Source organism: Oncorhynchus keta, chromosome 9 (assembly GCF_023373465.1).
Source record: "Oncorhynchus keta strain PuntledgeMale-10-30-2019 chromosome 9, Oket_V2, whole genome shotgun sequence".
In the NCBI taxonomy this organism is placed as follows: Eukaryota; Metazoa; Chordata; class Actinopteri; order Salmoniformes; family Salmonidae; genus Oncorhynchus; species Oncorhynchus keta.
The window spans coordinates 18,273,943-18,292,097 of NC_068429.1; the positions used below are offsets into that span (position 1 = coordinate 18,273,943).

The 18,155-nt window shown below is 42.6% G+C and overlaps 2 protein-coding genes and 2 non-coding genes across 4 annotated transcripts in view; all 4 read right to left on the reverse strand.

Moving 5' to 3' along the window:
- On the reverse strand, positions 1-5,210 carry ppiab (peptidylprolyl isomerase Ab (cyclophilin A)). The gene is made up of 5 exons (XM_035755301.2): positions 5,040-5,210; positions 2,561-2,591; positions 1,773-1,861; positions 1,231-1,403; positions 1-433 (listed from the first exon to the last, which is right to left on the reverse strand). The coding sequence occupies exons 1-5, from the start codon at positions 5,106-5,108 to the stop codon at positions 301-303; spliced, it is 495 nt and encodes a 164-aa protein (XP_035611194.1). The 5' UTR covers positions 5,109-5,210; the 3' UTR covers positions 1-300.
- On the reverse strand, positions 1,085-1,166 carry LOC118370354 (small nucleolar RNA SNORD35). The gene has a single exon (XR_004822790.1). It is a non-coding gene; the product is annotated as a small nucleolar RNA SNORD35 (small nucleolar RNA).
- On the reverse strand, positions 2,430-2,511 carry LOC118370352 (small nucleolar RNA SNORD35). The gene has a single exon (XR_004822789.1). It is a non-coding gene; the product is annotated as a small nucleolar RNA SNORD35 (small nucleolar RNA).
- Positions 5,211-6,342: 1,132 nt separating the features above from the next.
- Positions 6,343-18,155, reverse strand: part of zmiz2 (zinc finger, MIZ-type containing 2) — a 47,607-nt gene continuing 35,794 nt past the window's right edge. The window contains 3 exon segments of the mRNA XM_052525399.1: positions 6,343-8,737; positions 9,520-9,738; positions 17,133-17,248. Of these exon segments, the coding sequence (XP_052381359.1) occupies positions 8,630-8,737; positions 9,520-9,738; positions 17,133-17,248 (443 nt within the window). The 3' untranslated portion in view covers positions 6,343-8,629.

The following is an 18,155-nucleotide window of genomic DNA, read 5'->3' on the forward strand; positions in this document are numbered from 1 at the left end:
TTAAGGAGTCTTTTGCCACTTTATTCTGATTTTGTTAAACAAAAGTGGTCCACATGGGACAATTCAAAATGCAAAATAAAGGCAAGCCACAAATGAAACAAGTTCAGACACAGGACAAACCGTTCCCTAAGGGAGAGGAATGGTAAAAAAAACTAATCTCAATATTAGGGAATATTTTTGATTCTGGGGAGGGGAGAGATCAAGGGGAAGTAAGGAGAGGTTGATGATTAGAGCTGCATGGAGGGAACAAGGGAGGAAAGGCTCAGAGCTGGGTGAAGGGATGGTGTGAAGGAGGGACGCTCAGAGCTCTCCACAGTCAGCGATGGCGACCTTGGCGGAACACTTGCCACTGCTGGAACCCTTCTTCTCCATGCTAGCGATGATGTTGAGGCCCTCGACCACCTTGCCAAACACAACGTGCTTGCCGTTCAGCCTACAGACGGAAAGAGGTAAGAGTCAGTGGGCACCAATGCTGAGGGGGTATGGCAGTGTTCTTCCTGAACTAGCAGACAGGATTCCTTAAGGCAAACCAAATAGAATGTTTGTAGCCATAGGGCTGTGACAAATATGGACTTTGGGGTAACAATTGCCTGACAAAGGTAAATGTACAACTACTCAAAATAGACATTCTCTTGCCCTTCTCCCTGGCATGTTACCCTAGCAGTGGGAACTACAGCAGGACCAGGGCTAATGTGTCAACTATAACATCCTGAAAATAAATAGAGTATAAACATTTCTTTAGTCTTCATCCATAATCACTGGTAACATTATAGAACTCCAATAACAGCCCTATTGCTTGGTGAAAACATTCAGGCAGTGGTGCATTTCCCTGAAGGACACTATAGTGTGCTGCCAGTGTGGAGGAAGCATCTTGCCAGTCACCAGTCACTTCAGAGCATTAGGCTGTTTACACAGGCAGCCCAATTCTCAACTTCCTTCTACCAATTGGTCTTTTGACCCATTCCTTTCAGATCATCAAAACAAGTGATTAAAAAATCAGAACCAATTTGCCTGTTTAGACAGCACGAGCAGTGCACGCATGTATCAGAGGCACCATTGAAGGGGCTGAGGAGTGTTGGAAGGTTGGACTGCATCAGTTGTTGCCATTAGGCAGTGTCGTCACAACCACAAGGCTTGGAAGACCATCGTGAGAAACATCACTTGCAGAATGTAAAGGTGCATTCAATTTATACTGCATGTCAGTGTGAACTGCGTGTCCGCATGCCTCACCAGTCAGTGTTAGCAGTGCAGATAAAGAACTGGGACCCGTTGGTATTAGGGCCAGCGTTGGCCATGGACAGACAGCCCATGCCTGTGTGCTTCAGGGTGAAGTTCTCGTCAGCAAACTTATTGCCGTAGATGGACTTGCCCCCAGTTCCATTGTGGTTGGTGAAGTCTCCGCCCTGAAGGTAAGGAAAGAAATTAACATTGTCATTAAACATGCTCACTTAAAAGCCCTTCCCCAAAAACACAATTAAAAACACAATTTTGCACAAGAAAAGGAAATCATAACAAACATTGCCTAGCCTACATAATCTTGTATGTAGGCTAAGCAATCAGGACAGTCAGTGAGATCATGGTAATTTTATTTGTATAACTCGCTTTTTAAAAATCATGCTACTGGAAAGGATCCTGTTTTCTGAAAAAAATTGCGAGTGTTGGAACGGCATCAGTGTTGCATTTGGCAACGTCGTCAGATCAGAGCCTGTATTCAGAAAGCGTCTTGGAATATACACGTTGATCTAGGTTCAGGTCATACCCCCCCTGCTCACCTGGCACATGAAACCGGGGATGATGCGATGGAAGCTGGAGCCCTTGTAGCCAAACCCCTTGTCCCCAGTGCACAGGGCACGAAAGTTCTCTGGGGGAAAACAGGCAACGTCACGATCAGTGACTGCATAGCAGCTTAAAGGCATAAAGGCTGCATCAAGCCAAAATGCAGGGGTTCTCTGATCATTGAAATATCAAACTGAAAAGGTTGGTTTCAAGTACACTTCATTATATCTTTGAAAAAGATTTGATGTAGAAGTCAATGCTTTTTGGGGTGATAAAGCATTGCAGCTACATTAATTACTGAAAAGTAGAATCATTGTGTCGAACAGATTGGCCCATATGCTTGACATCACTAGAATATGGTCGCTAGCTAACCACGTGTGCATCACAACCCCAGTCTATTGCAGAGGCAGCAAATAGGCCATCTCTGCAGGGCCTAATTCACAGGCTGTCAACCAGGCCACGGGGACTAACAATAGGCGGGGGCCCCACTCTGCCGAGTATACCCATTCACAGCACAGCGGGCCACACAATGCTCCTGCTGACTTATCAGAAGCAGACCTGCCCTTTTGAATTTACATGCATCAGCAGTTCATTGTATATCTGGGGGGGCATGACAGAGGCACCTTTGGAAGGGGCTGAGGAGCATTGGGAAGATGACTGCATCAGTTGTTGCCATTAGGCAGTGTCGTCACCACCACAAGGCTTGGAAGACCATCGTGAGAAACATCATTTGCAGAGAATGTGTGAATTATTCAAGAAATTGCAATCATTTAAGCCATCTTACCTGCAGTCTTGGGGACAACATCTGCAAAAAGCTGCAAGAAAAGATGGCTTTACATTAGTATACAATCAATGAGGAGCAAAAACAGCATGCAGAGAAAGCCTGACACTGAACATGCGGGCAAGGCTGGAAGGGAAAGACTTAAAGCATTGACTACAGGAACCAAGGCAGACATGGGCAAGACCTTTGGCTCAAGGTTGACATGTTCTAGATTCACTCTGTTAAGATCCACCAGAACTCCCATGTGAGAACAAGATTGGTGTTACGCTGAGGTGAAGCTACAGAAGCTGTTCATTTCCAACCTATCACGTGACAGTCCATTGCAACAGACAAGCAAACATCTTCAGGCAATGATGTCAGAATCCGAGCAGTGTGCACCATCTCATATGGCCTTTTACAATACAACTGCTCACACACTATCAACTAACCACTCACAGTAAAAGCTTAAATGATATTTTTCCTTATGGCATTAATCTAGGATCAGTTAACACATTTTGAATGCATTAGGAGGGATGGGAAGACAGTGTAACTGGCACCTAGACATCTATATTATATTCCTGACAAGTGTCAACATCTGAAGTGATAACAGCAACATACAGGCCCCTTCACAACATGCCTTTACTGCCAATGGGCAGCTACAGTGCTGGGAGGGCCTCTGCATGGAACACCATGCACCAGCCTACACAGCAGCTCTCCTCCCTCCTAGCCCCAGACACACCCACATCTGGAGCCAGTACTTTTCCACTCAGGAACAAGTTCAATGCAGAAAAGGGAAGTCACAGTTAACACAGCCACAAAACCAATGGCTAAACCCCACCCATTTCCAATGCTTGATTTTTACAACCTAATCCCACTGCCGACCTTGTCCAATCTTACAATAGGACCAAAGTGCAAATATTTATTTTAATGAATCTATCATAGACCATTGACTGTGATAAGGCCAACCCACTCCACCGCTAGAGATGACCAATGCTGTAGGACCAAGTGGCCAAGCACCATAAAGGCTTATTTAAGGGCAGTTGTGTCCCATGGACAAATGATCCCGAATCTTATTGACCGAGCTCTACCGGGCTTTTTGGCCAACTTGTTAGTTTGGCAAGCACCAAGGGGCAATGCCTGTTGCTGGCGTCGGCATGGCCTCTGCGTCAAACAATGGAGTCCGCTACATGGACACGTGCTCCCTCCCAAAGGATGACAAAAGGTTGGGAGATCAAAATGTACAAAACGCAGAAGTCAGCGCTACAAGAATCGCCACTAGTCACTTTTGCCGTTTGGAAGGTAATGTTGAATTTGACGTAGGAATGGCATTTTATTCTCCTGGATTTCGCTGAGGCCTTGCAGGTGGACAAGCGTGTCTTCATGGCCACGTGCTCCTGGAAGGGGCAAGAACCGGTACACGCGTGCAATCTGGTGCCAACGCTGCACCTACAACTTCAGTCAACGAAATCTGGAGATTTCCTGTCATAAATTGTAACGTAAAACGAGATCTCAGTGAAATTAATGGGCACTAGGGATATGCACGGGCCTTGAACCAGGGCCTTGTTTGAATGTAACACACTTATTGAACCAGTCGCAATGGCAATAGCAGCGATATTTTACAACATGGCCAGATGACTGAATATGTCTGGCATTTAGCAAAATACAGCTTACTTAATAACGATGAATACCAATTGTTATCTGGTGTGCTGCGGTTATACTGAGGGCGCATAGGCCACAATCCTTGGGCCATTGCAAATATGGCTGGTAGACAGCATTAATATAATTCAGATGCATCAATCTAAATGTATTCAATTTAACGATTTTACGTAATCAAAGCATGGACTGCGGTCAATGCTATTTGGTACGTTGTTCCCTTCCAAACCTGCATCCCCTCCTTTTTCAAAATGGCATCTGGCGCGACGAAACGGGGATGCTGAAAATGGCGACCGGCTAAAATTGCATGTGCGGTGACTAGCTAGCTACAGCACATTACCTAGATAGTTATGTTAATCGAATCAACGTAATTACAACATAATGTTCACATGGCTAAGACTGTGGTAAACTGACTAAGTTAACGAAAGCGATGGACATATTTACACCACGGCGCCAAGTTTTTCAAACTCTGCTTCCGAAAGAAATGCGGTTTACTTAAGAGTGAGCACCGGTGTGAAAATGCAACACATACCGCGTTAAAGGCCAGTCAACGCTAACAGCAAATAAACCACAATCAATTGACAGTTTAAAATGTAGGCATATCAAGCGAGGTGAGTGAGTGTTCGTTAAGTACGAGAAGTGTTAAGCTTTCAATGAAGTTAAAGTTGAATTGTTCGTAAGGTAGCTAACATGTTAGAACACGTGGACCACGTCTGACAGCATCCCGGGTGCAGTCACCTACCTGGCAGCGAGTTAAAATAAACCGAACGAGAAATTAACAATTATTTTAAAAGTTAAGTTGAGCAGAAAGTTAATTGAGTCCAAAAAGCCGATCTGCTTTCCTCCTTACCTCCATTTCAATCCTTCCGGCGGGGGTATCGCCGATAGTGATGTCGAAGTAAACTCTGGGGTTAGGCATGATTGGGATTAAACTTTATTTTTTTTGTGAAACTACACGAGTGCAGACAGTAGATACAGGACGGTGCCGCAGCTGAATCGGAACGGAAATGCTGCCGTTTATACGAGATATATATGCGCACCAAGGGAAGCCCCCGGAGGCAATGAGAACCAATAAGAAGACTGGGGCTGCTGAGTGACATCGGATTTAACCAATTAAAGGTCTTGCGGGTGAATACATTAGAACAATGGTCACTTCCCCTGCACACCGGTTTGATCAGCAAGGTTTAGGGGATGGACTAGTGATTTACATCTCGATTGGCCCATTGTGGTTCATACATATGACGATCTCTCATTCTGCCCAATGCGCTGCCAGGGGAAATGTGGGTGTGTTCTGGTGGTGGCGCGTTGGTAGATTCCAGGGCGTCTCCCGCCGAATAAAATCGCCATTATGGCTCAAATATAAATGTGAGTTATCAATGGATCTGTATGGTGCAACGGGTCGGGAATGGCCTGTTTCTCTCGATCACCGCTGGACAAAAGCGCTTACGGAATGTATGCGACATCATCACGAATGATTGTAATAAAATACAACGCTTTTATGTTGCATTGTGAATAATCTTCTGATTGTCATATTTGAAAAAATGCTGTGTGTGTGTGTGTGTGTCTGCGTGATGCCACAGCATGCGTTGGGGGCCACGCCTGAAATGTTGCGGATGAATCGATTGTATCGGGTTGCTGACTCGAGCCTGAGTTCTGCTGAACATGGAATGAATGACATCAGGGTGTTCTTTCATGTAGCCTACCCTGTACGGGGGGGGACCGAATACAGTAAATAGAAAACTAGGGAAACTTAATCATTCAGAAGTTACATTTTTTACTTAGAAAACGGATGGAAAATATGGAAATCATCTTTAGAAAAACTGGTGTGCAGTTAAATAGGACAATTCAACATTTCATTAACTGTATTATTAACTGACATTAGCCTCTAAGCATCATCATCTAGAGAATAATAAACCATAAAAAATTATTACATAGCATGTGCTGTTCATGTCTCATATAGTAACCATGGCCCATATTCACAAAGCATCTCAGGGTAGGAATGCTTATCTAGGATCTGGTCCATATAATCCATATAATTGTACTCATTATGATCGGAAAATGTGTGAATACAGGCCCCCCATATGTCTTCTGACATGAATGACACATTTCCTAACTCATAGCCTCGGTTAGTTTAAACACATATAGGACAGATGTGCACAGCTTCACCAACACTTTAATTACTCTAATAACAACAATATTATCATGATTATTAAAAAAATGAATTGAATACAGATGTTCTTAAACTAAACATTGCACATCCAACATCTGGTGCTCTAAACAGTTAGGCCTACAAACCAATGACAACCTCAGAGGGGTGGGAACAGACAGATAGTCCCCTCAGGCTAAGGACCCAGAGAGAGGAAGCATAAAGGCTGTTTAAACCTTAGAAATAGGCGGTTTTAAATGTGTGTTACTGGAGAGGAGGAGGAAGGAATGGAGGGAGAATACACATTCACTCCTTGACATATGGGAAACACATGGTGAGCATAATTTGTCCAACTGTCCTCTCTCCATCAATTCACAGGAGTTCACTGGGGATGCTTCGATCCATTCCCATGGTCTTGAAAGTGTGTGTATATTTGTGCATGTTTAAATGTCTCTGCAGTATAGTTATAAAAGAGAGACAGAGAGTGAGAAGGGAGGAGTACCAGAGACAGATTGAAGGTGAGTTCCCCATGTCTGGCTTCTGACTCCCACTCAGGGAAAAACAAACAATTCAAACATCTAGTAGTTTCCTTATTTACCAACTGGCCTGATATGAGACACCTCTCTGTCTCAAAAATCCCTCCCATCTCCTTTTGTGTGCTGGCTTTGTATGACGTCATCTGTATAGAGACATTAAGGTGTGTACTGTTGGCATTACCCAGGGCCCAGTTTCCTAATGGAACTTGGCTTAATGGTTTTATGCCTGGAGCAGACCAACTGCTACATTGCATTTTGGTACACCAGAAGTACATTCATTTACAATGGAATGCTGCAGCGCGTTTGAACAAACAGTAGCAAAAGATGAATGTTGAACTTTTGTTGCTCATATACCAAGTAACAACTTTGGATTACATAATGAAAAAGTTGGACTGCAGAATGTATTATGCAGCGTTGATGCAACGGCAATGTTGGTCTGTTCCAGGCGTTAAATTATGCACATTTCCTACAACATCGAATAGGTAACGCGTTTCCCAAAACACAACGTAGAGTGAACGGTCGCTAAATGAATCATTGGAGCACTTGTCGATACCGATAGGATCGAAAGAACGGGAGCGCTGCTCTCAGATCAGCTTTCTCCATCCAAATCTTACCTTAACAGAATTATTTCACAATAACGACGACGGATAAGCTCCTAGAGAAATATTACCGCCTACTGCTGCAAATATTGACGCAGCTTATTCTATTTGGTACATCATTAAGCACTTTAGGCTACACATGAACTATATTGACTAATTACAGACAGTAGCCTAGCCTAAAAGTAGCAAAATAGAACTCGATTGAACATCAAATATATTTCAATATGACTATAATAGGTCTATAGCCTACTATTTATTTGAATAGTCATCTCGGTTTTATCTGAAACATTTTCATACGTTGCTTGTTTGTATCAATTGCAAAGACATTGGCAACTTAGTATTTGTATTCAACTTTGTACTGAAGTTTTCGGCGGTCATAGAGATGGATAAACCATGTGATTCTATGATTAGCGAGATCGGTGTAATAAAGTGACGCGGGAGGGTAAAAAGATTCTAAGGACTTAGCTGTTCTACTAGCTGTCGGAGGCAGGCGATAAATCAGTTGGGAAAAAGCTCAATAAATTTAACTATCCTCCTATGAAGGTTCTAACGATTAATTTAGCCTTCGATGCTTTTGGGAAACCGGGCCCTGGTGTAAACACTACATATCTTCATTTCAGCATTCATAACTCCCATTTAGAATGAACAACACCAACTCTTAGTTTTATTTATGACACTAAGTAATGTAATGTCATGTCAGAGATCCACTGTCTGTTTCTCGTTTATTGACAAGTTCCACAATCATAAATACACAATGGAAAGTCAACATAACACTTAATTTTTCTGGTTTCTAAAAAGGTCCTTTAAAAAGTTTAAAATCCTTCAGCTTGTGATTTTTTAAGAACATTACAGTTATAGTGGCTGGCCAGTGCAGGCAGTCCCATTTTTCACTGGATTATTCTTTTTTCATTTATTTGATGGATCCAGAGTGCAAAGGGATGCTTTATAATGAGTCTAAAAACACTAGTCTTGACAGAGTTTCCAGACAGAGAAAGTCATGTCTGTCTCTCACTACCCTCTGCACCTTCCTGTTGGTCTGGTCCACAGAGGGTAGGGATGGGCAGGCATGGGGTATAAAAACATGAATCCCTCTCTGTCCCGTCCCCTCCCCCCTCTCAATAGGATGAAGCTGTCCCTAAACGAGGAAGAAAGTGAGTCTTCAGTTGTTCTCGAACAGAGAGAGCAGGTCATCGTTGCTGTTGCTAGGTAGATCTGGAGGACCTAGGTAGGACAACAGCTCATCTGGATTGGTCAGCTCAGGGAGAAGCTGGAGAGGGGGCACAAAGAGAAGGGAGAGAAAGTGTTATTGTTGTTATTGTTGCTTTAACGTTTTCCTTCGCTTTTCATGCCAATAAAGCGTCTTGAATTAAAATAAATGGATTTTGAAAAAGCAGAGAGAAAGGGGTAGAGAGAGAAAGAGAGAGAAAGGTTTGTTTGTGGCACATGGATGTGGCAAAAAACAAGCTCTTTCCAAGAGTGAAGGTAGCTTCAGATAGCTTCAGTTCGACATGCCCAATATAACTCAATCTACAGTATCGCTGAACGAGCAGCTAGCTGGCTTTCTGTGTGGTTGCCTTACGGTTGTCTAACGGTTGTCTTATGGTTGTCTTACGGTTGTCGAAGTAGAATGATCTGTGGAAGTTCCTCCCCTGCAACCGGTTCACCCCGTCCCCAGTGAAAGAGGGAGGGTGGGGGTTAGTATAAAACCACCCACATGGGCCCAGATCCAATGTCCCACCAGCAATATCACTGAGGATTTATGCCCAATATAGGACTTGGTAATGGCATTGCATGCATCACATGTACACACTTAACTTAAACCTGCATGAATCATAACCACTTCCTCATTGGTGTTGCATTTTCAAACCAATGTGTACCTTACAGATTTGCAAAGTGGATGTTTTCTATCGCAGCCGTTGCCCAATCTCACAAAGAGAAAACTTGTTTTTGCCATATCTGTATCGGCTATCATTGTGTCTAGAAAATATCAGTTATTGGTATCGGACACCATTTCCATATGGGTGTGACAGGGCTAAGGTAGTGACTTACGTCCAGGGTGTGATCCGCTCCCTCTCCTCCTCCCGCTCCACCCAGGCCGAACGACCCCTCCGTCTGCAGCCGGGCATTCTGGGTATTGGAGTTCCGCTGCTGCATCTGTCCGCCAACGCCGCCTCCGATACTCTGGTTACCGTGGACACCCTGCTGGTGCTGCTGCTGTTGTTGCTGCAGGGCATTATGGGAAGGGTCCATACGGCCAGAGTGGGACATCTGATGGAGAGCGAAAGAGAAGTGGAAGGGAGAAAGAGAACATCGAGTTTCACATTGTATGATGTTATTTGGAGGTTACGTTCAGGGCAGGTGCGAATGAATCCTTCGACTTTTTCTCCACAGTCTGTGTGTGTGACAAGAGAGAGAGAGAAGTGAAGAGGAGGAATGGTGGATGCTTTGTGCCCCCTCTAAAATACTTTCTTGGACAGCTGAGCAGCTGTCTGTGACAGGCGTGAGCGCCTGCAGGTGTGTGTGTTTGTAAGAGTGTGTGTGTAAATGCTGTCTCCTCCAGGCCCAGTCAAAAGGCTCTTCACTGTACACACAAGCCAGAAGGGCATGACAGTCACTCTTAGAGAACTTAGATAAATACATCACTTTATATAAACGTGCGCACGCACACAAAGTAGCTTCAGGCTAAACTAATGTAACATGGTCAATCAGCTGATGCCTTTATTCAAAGCCACTTACGGTGAACACAAACACACGATATTCACCCTACTCAGGATCCACCTAACTGCTGTTTCAAGCACCCTTCTCTAACCAACTGCACCATTGGAACCACAGCAAGGCAGAATCTCAAATGGCACCCAATTCCCTATATAGTTCACTACTATTGACCAGGGCGGTAGGGCTCTGTTCATATGTAGTGTACTATAGGGTATTAGAGGGCCATTTGGGACGTACCCGATGTGTGTAATTGGAAGCACGAGATAGTCATCTGATATTGGACACATTCCCAGGAGATACTCCATTACCATACTACTGCTACTTTTAGTCACCGACTGTCAGACACTTTAAGATGTCCAATATGTACATATTTAAAAGTATGCTTTGCAATTATAATATATTAGAGAATTTAGTCCTAACAAGTGTGCATCGGATAAGGGCACATTCCATTGAAGTTAACGGCAGTATTACATATAGCATAATATACAGTCCCAGTCAAAAGTTTGGACACCTACTCATTCAAGGTGTTTTCTTTATTTTTACTATTTTCTACATTGTAGAATAATAGTGAAGACATCAAAACTACAAAATAACAAATACAGATTCATGTAAGTAACCCAAAAAAATATATATATATATTGATGACAGCTTGCACACTCTTGGCATTCCCTCATCCAGCTTCATGACGAATGCTTCTCCAACAGTCTTGAAGGAGTTCCCTCATAAGCTGAGCACCTGTTGGCTGCTTTTGCTTCACCCCATACACGCTCATATTCATATATATATAACCTGCAAAATCGGCAGTGTATCAAATACGTGTTCATTCATATATATATATATATATATATATATATTTTATATATGAATTTATATATAAATATATATATATAAATATACACATACATACATATGTATAAATATATATATATATAAATATATCAATATATATAAATAAATATATATAAATATATCAATATATATAAATAAATATATATATAAATATATCAATATATATAAATATATAAATATATCAATATATATAAATAAATATATATATAAATATATCAATATATATAAATAAATATATATAAATATATCAATATATATAAATAAATATATATATAAATATATCAATATATATAAATAAATATATATATAAATATATCAATATATATAAATAAATATATATAAATACACACACACACACACACACACACACACACACACACACACACACACACACACACACACACACACACACACACACACACACACATACATAAATTCATATATATATATATATATATATGAATGAACAAGTATTTGATACACTGCTGATTTTGCAGGTTTTCCTACTTACAAAGCATGTAGACGTCTGTAATTTTTATCCCTAGGTACACTTCAACTGTGAGAGATGGAATCTAAAACAAAAATCCAGAAAATCACATTGTATGATTTTTAGTAATTAATTTGCATTTTATTGCATGACATAAGTATTTGATCACCTACCAACCAGTAAGAATTCCATCTCTCACAGACCTGCAAGTTTTTCTTTAAGAAGCGCTCCTGTTCTCCACTCATTACCTGTATTAACTGCACCTGTTTGAACTCATTACCTGTATAAAAGACACCTGTCCACACTCAATCAAACAGACTTCAACCTCTCCACAATGGCCAAGACCAGAGAGCTGTGTAAGGACATCAGGGATAAAATTGTAGACCTGCACAAGGCTGGGATGGGCTACAGGACAATAGGCAAGCAGCTTGGCGAGAAGGCAACAACTGTTGGCGCAATTATTAGAAAATGGAAGAAGTTCAAGATGACGGTCAATCACACTTGGTCTGGGGCTCCATGCAAGATCTCACATTGTGGGGCATCAATGATCATGAGGAAGGTGAGGGATCAGCCCAGAACTACACGGCAGGACCTGGTCAATGACCTGAAGAGAGCTGGGACCACAGTCTCAAAGAAAACCATTAGTAACTACGCCGTCATGGATTAAAATCCTGCAGGGCACGCAGTGTCCCCCTGCTCAAGCCAGCGCATGTCCAGGCCCGTCTGAAGTTTGCCAATGACCATCTGGATGATCCAGAGGAGGGATGGGAGAAGGTCATGCGGTCTGATGCAACGAAAATAGAGCTTTTTGGTCTGAACTCCACTCGCCGTGTTTGGAGGAAGAAGGATGAGTACAACCCCAAGAACACCATCCCAACTGTGAAGCATGGAGGTGGAAACATCATTCTTTGGGGATGCTTTTCTGCAAAGGGGACAGGACGACTGCACCGTAATTGAGGGGAGGATGGATGGGGCCATGTATAGCGAGATCTTGGCCAACAACCTCCTTCCCTCAGTAAGAGCATTGAAGATGGGTCGTGGCTGGGTCTTCCAGCATGACAACAACCCGAAACACACAGCCAGGGCAACTAAAGAGTGACTCCGTAAGAAGCATCTCAAGGTCCTGGAGTGGCCTAGCCAGTCTCCAGACCTGAACCCAATAGAAAATCTTTGGAGGGTAGCTTTAGAAAGTCCGTGGGTGGTCCCGGATTGCCCAGCGCCATGCTCTACCAACTGAGCTACAGAAGGACCATTGTCCGTATTGCCCAAACCTGAAGGATCTGGAGAAGGTCTGTATGGAGGAGTGGGCCAAAATCCCTGCTGCAGTGTGTGCAAACCTGGTCAAGAACTACAGGAAACGTATGATCTCTGTAATTGCAAACAAAGTGTTCTGTACCAAATACTAGGTTCTGCTTTTCTGATGTATCAAATACGTATGTCATGCAATAAAATGCAAATGAATTACTTAAATATCATACAATGTGATTTTCTGGATTTTTGTTTTAGATTACGTCTCTCACAGTTAAAGTGTACCTATGATAAAAATTAGACCTCTACATGCTTTGTAAGTAGGAAAACCTGCTAAATCGGCAGTGTATCAAATACTTGTTCGCCCCACTGTGTGTGTGTATACATACATACCACATACATACATATGTACACACACACACAATTATAATAATAATAAGCAGCTCAGTGGCCAGTTCATAAGGTATACAACCCTGTTCACAAAAATGGTTCGCTCCTACAGAAAGTGAGTCACGTGGTGGCCACGGCTTGCTATATAAAGCAGGTAGACAGGCATCGAGGCATTCAGTCACTGTTTGATTAAACGTACGAATGGGCAAAACGAGTGACCTAAGCAACTTTTGAGTGTGGTATGATTGTCGGTGCCAGGTGCGCCAGATCCAGTATCTCAGAAACAGCCAGCCTCCTGGGCTTTTCACAAATGACATTGTCTAGGGTGTTCAGAGAATGGCGTGACAAACAAAAAACATCCAGTCAGCGGCAGTCCTTTGGGCGAAAACAGTGTGTTGATGAGAGGTTGAAGGAGAATGGCAAGAATTGTGCAAGTGGGCCACAAACAGGCAAATGACGGCACAGTACAACAGTGGTATGCAGAGCATCATCTCGGAATGCACAACTCGTTCGTCTTTGTCACGGTTGGGCAGCAGACGACCACACCGGGTCCCACTCCTATCAGCTAAAAACAAGAAGTGGCGGCTCCAGTGGGCACACAATGACCAACACTGGACAATTCATTGAGTGGAATTATTTGTTGCTGTTGCCTGGTACTACAAATCCCGGTTCCTGTTGCATCATGCTGATGGTAGAGTCAGGATTTGGCATAAGCAGCATGAATCCATGGCCCATCCTGCCTGGTGTCAATGGTACAGGCTGGTAGTATAATATATAGGATATTATAAAAAACTTCAGTGATTCGAGTCCTGAATGCTGATTGGCTGACATCTGTGGTATATCAGACCGTATACCACGGGTAAGACAAAATATATTTTTTCACTGCTCTAATTACGTTGGTGACCAGTTGATAATAGCATTAAGGCACCTAATACATCACGGCTAAGGGCTGTATTAAGGCACTCTGTTGCGTCATGCAAAAGAACAGCCCTTAACCGTGGTATATTGGACAGATAGCATACCCACTCAGGCCTTACTTTAGTGATGATACCTGAGAAGCTGGTGTTTGGAGAATATATTGGCATGGGTGTTGTTCAGCCCGAGACTAAGTCAAGGGCAGGCAAAACATGCCAATATATCCAGCAAACATCAGCTTCGAGGGCACTATCACTTTTATACAACCGGTTATCAACATGTTCAAATAATGATTAACATTTTCATTAAAAAAATATATTTTGATGAATTTATTTATACCATTTAATCTTTCCACAAGATACAATCCTGACACAAATCTAGGGTTGCTTCCCAAGCCTGATGGTCGTTTGTTCTATTGGCTAACTACAGCTAACTTGGTCACGTCAAACAGTGCAGCCAGTATAACAACAAAGTAGCTGAATTTGCATAAGCTCTTTTCTAGTGACATTTGTTTGGATACAGTGCATTCATAAAGTATTCAGACCCCTTGACTTTTCACACATTTTGCCACGTTACAGCCTTTGTTGAAGCACCTTTGGCAGCAATTACAGCCTCAAGTCTTCTTGGGTATGACACCACAAGCTTGGCACACCTTTATTTGGGGAGTTTCTCCCATTCTTCTCTGCAGATCCTCTCAAGCTCTATCAGGTTGAAATAGCTGCACAGCTATTTTCAGGTCTCTCCAGAGATGTTAGATAAGGTTCAAGTCTGGGATCTGGCAGGGCCGCTCAAGGACATTCAGAAACTTGTCCCGAAGCTACTCCTGCATTGCCTTAGATGTGTGCTTAGGGTTGTTGTCTTGTTGGAAGGTGAACCTTCACCCCAGTGAGGTCCTACGTTCTCTGGAACAGGTTTTCATCAATGATCTCTCTGTACTTTGCCTCGTTCATCCTTTCCTCGATTCTGACTAGTCTCCCAGTCCTTGCAGCTAAAAAACAACAACATCCCTACAGCATTATGCAGCCACCCCCATGCTTCACCGTAGCAATGTTGACAGGTTTGCCGAAGGGCATGACGCTTAGCATTCAGGCCAAAGAGTTCAATCTTGGTTTCATCAGATCAGAGAATCTTGTTTCTCATGGTCAGAGTCCTTTAGGTGCCTTTTGGCAAACACCAAGCAGCTGTCATGTTCCTTTTACTGAGGAGTGGCTTCTGTCTGGCCACTCTACCATAAAGACCTGATTGGTGGAGTGCTGCAGAGATGGGAGAACTTTCCAGAAGGACAACCATCTCCACAGAGGAACTCTGGAGCTCTGTCAGAGTGACCATCGGGTTCTTGGTCACCTCTCTGACCAAGGCCTTTCTCCCCCGATTGCTCAGTTCGGCCGGGCGGCCAGCTCTAGGAAAAGTCTTGGTGGTTCCAAACTTCTTCCATTTAAAAATGGAGGCCACTGTGTTCTTGGGGAACTTCAATGCTGCAGACATTTTTTGGTACCCTTCCCCATTCCTTCAACCTCATGGCTTGGTTTTTGCTCTGACATGCACTGTCAACTGTGGGACCTTATATGGACAGATGTGTGCCTTTCCAAATCATGTCCAATCAATTGAATTTACCACAGGTGGACTCCAATCAAGTTGTAGAAACATCTCAAGGATGATCAATGGAAACAGGGTGTACCTGAACTCAATTTTGAGTCTCATAGCAAAGGGGCTGAATACTTATGCAAATAAGGTTTGTTTTTATTTTTAATACATTTGTAAAATAAAAAAAATAAAAACTGTTTTCGCATTGTCAGTATGGGGTATTGTGTGTTGATTGATGAGAATGGTTTAACATACTTTTTGTTGTTGAATAAAGCTGTATATTAAAAGGAGTCTGAAGGCTTTCCGAATGCACTGTACATCCATAACAATGAGCCAATGATACACGATTTCACCTGGCATAGAAAATGTGCTCGCCAGGACACTGTTGTTCAGACCGAATTTGAATATTGAAACAATGTTGCAAATGTCAGAGAGACAGACAGCAAGGTTTATACATATTTCAGCTGTTGAAACCTAAATATTAGTCTAGAAGAAATGTGAGATAATGTCTAGATTCTTTTTATAGCGGAGATCAAGTTGATAAATTGCTTGGCTGGGTTGATGAGACAGTGGATTGCGCAGTCTGATGGAACAGATTAAATAGGCATTTTAACGTCATAGATTTAGCCAGTGGTTACGTGTGGAATAGAAACCAGCTGGAATGCGGTTTAACCAATGAGAATTCAGGATTAGACGCACCCGTTGTATATTGCTTAAATATATTATTCTAGTGGATGTATCACACTTACGCTGACCCTTTTTACAAGTAGCACGTGTGTGCAAAAGCTGAATAATGTAAGCGCACAGTAATTTAGGAGCACAATGAAAAATATTTGAGATATTACATCTAGAATCCTTCAATCTTTCTAGGCGCACTGGTGCTCCTAAACACAAATTCTAGGTCACACAGCAAAATATTTAGGCGCATATGCGAGTAAAATGGTCACACTTTAGAGCCCTGTGCACATCATTTAGTAAATCCAAGGGAGATAATGGGAAGTCTAATTAAGACAAGGCACCCAGAATATTGCGTGGTTCACATTCCGAACAGATAAACACGTGTATAGTTCGCTTTCCTGGACTGAAACAACTTTATATGCATTTCGATTGTATCAAATCAAACTAATTCATTCCATTAACTGAAAAAATAATGGAAAATAAATTAGAAGATTAAGTGCTTGTTTCTGGATAACATTTTTTTGCCAATGCTTTCGAAGTATTTCAGAGTCCATTTGGACTTTCATGTTCACCCATTTCGTTCAGCTCTGCTGTTAACCATTAAGTGACCTAATTGGAGCCTGTGATGTAGGAACATCAGTGTGTACTTTGACCGTGTTTGTGTGTGTTTCTTCACTGCCTTTCTAACCCAGTCAGACATTAGGCCATTCACTTTCAGACCCTGACTGACTTGAAATGGAATCTACCCCGGAACCATATCACTGTAGCCTGAGGGGATCTGTGTGTGTGTGTTTACCTGGTCCTGCTGGTAGATGTTAGGTGGTCCAGGGGAGGTGAAGTCTCTCAGGGTTGGAGTTCCAGGGGTGTTGGGGAACTCAGAGAAGCCTGACTGGCTGGAGTATCCTTGACCTGCTGGATGAACAACACACGACAGACAGGTGGAAGTCTTCTGTTGCAAAAAACTATTTCAATTGTAACTAATAGGAGGCAATATAATTAATTTGCTGTGCAGTACCAGTCAAAAGATAGGACACACCTACTCATTCTACTCATTCACAAGTTTGCCTTTATTTTTGACTATTGTCCACATTGTAGAATAATAGTGAAGATATCAAAACTATGAAATAACACATATGAAATCATGTAGTAACCAAAAATGTATATATTTTATATTTGAGACTCTTCAAAGTAGCCACCCTTTGCCTTGATGACAGCTTTACACTCTTGGCATTCTCTCAACCAGCTTCACCTGGAATGCTTTTCCAACAGTCTTGAAGGACTTCCCACATATGCGGAGCACTTGTTGGCTTCTTTTCATTCACTCTGCGGCCCAACTAATCCCAAAACATCTCAATTGGGTTGATGAAAGATTAGTGGAATCTGTGTGGGTAGCTGGACAGGTAGGATGACTGACAGTGAAGGTGAACAGGTGGTCACGTGTCAGGTGACAGAGGAATGGATGAGACTGAGGCAGGAATTCCTTTAACCATAAAGTGGTATATTTATTGAGTAGTCTGTGGTGGATTCATGGACGCACAGAACTTCTGGATCAGATGGAATTAAGGAAGTGAAAGCAGCGAGATCAGGCGATGGCAATTTCCTCCTTTTATGGAGTTGAGATCTGTCAGACATTTCCACCTGACCTAATTAAAGCTCCCCTGGCCCAGCTGAGTAAATGGCAATGCATTAAAGGATTATTCCACCAACTCCATGGGCTTTTTCTACAGCCACCCCGGAAATTTGTTAAATTCCATACTCCTCAAAAAGGCTCATTGCTCCCCGTCCTCTGTCATCTCAGGGAGAGGAATTAGTCGGGCAA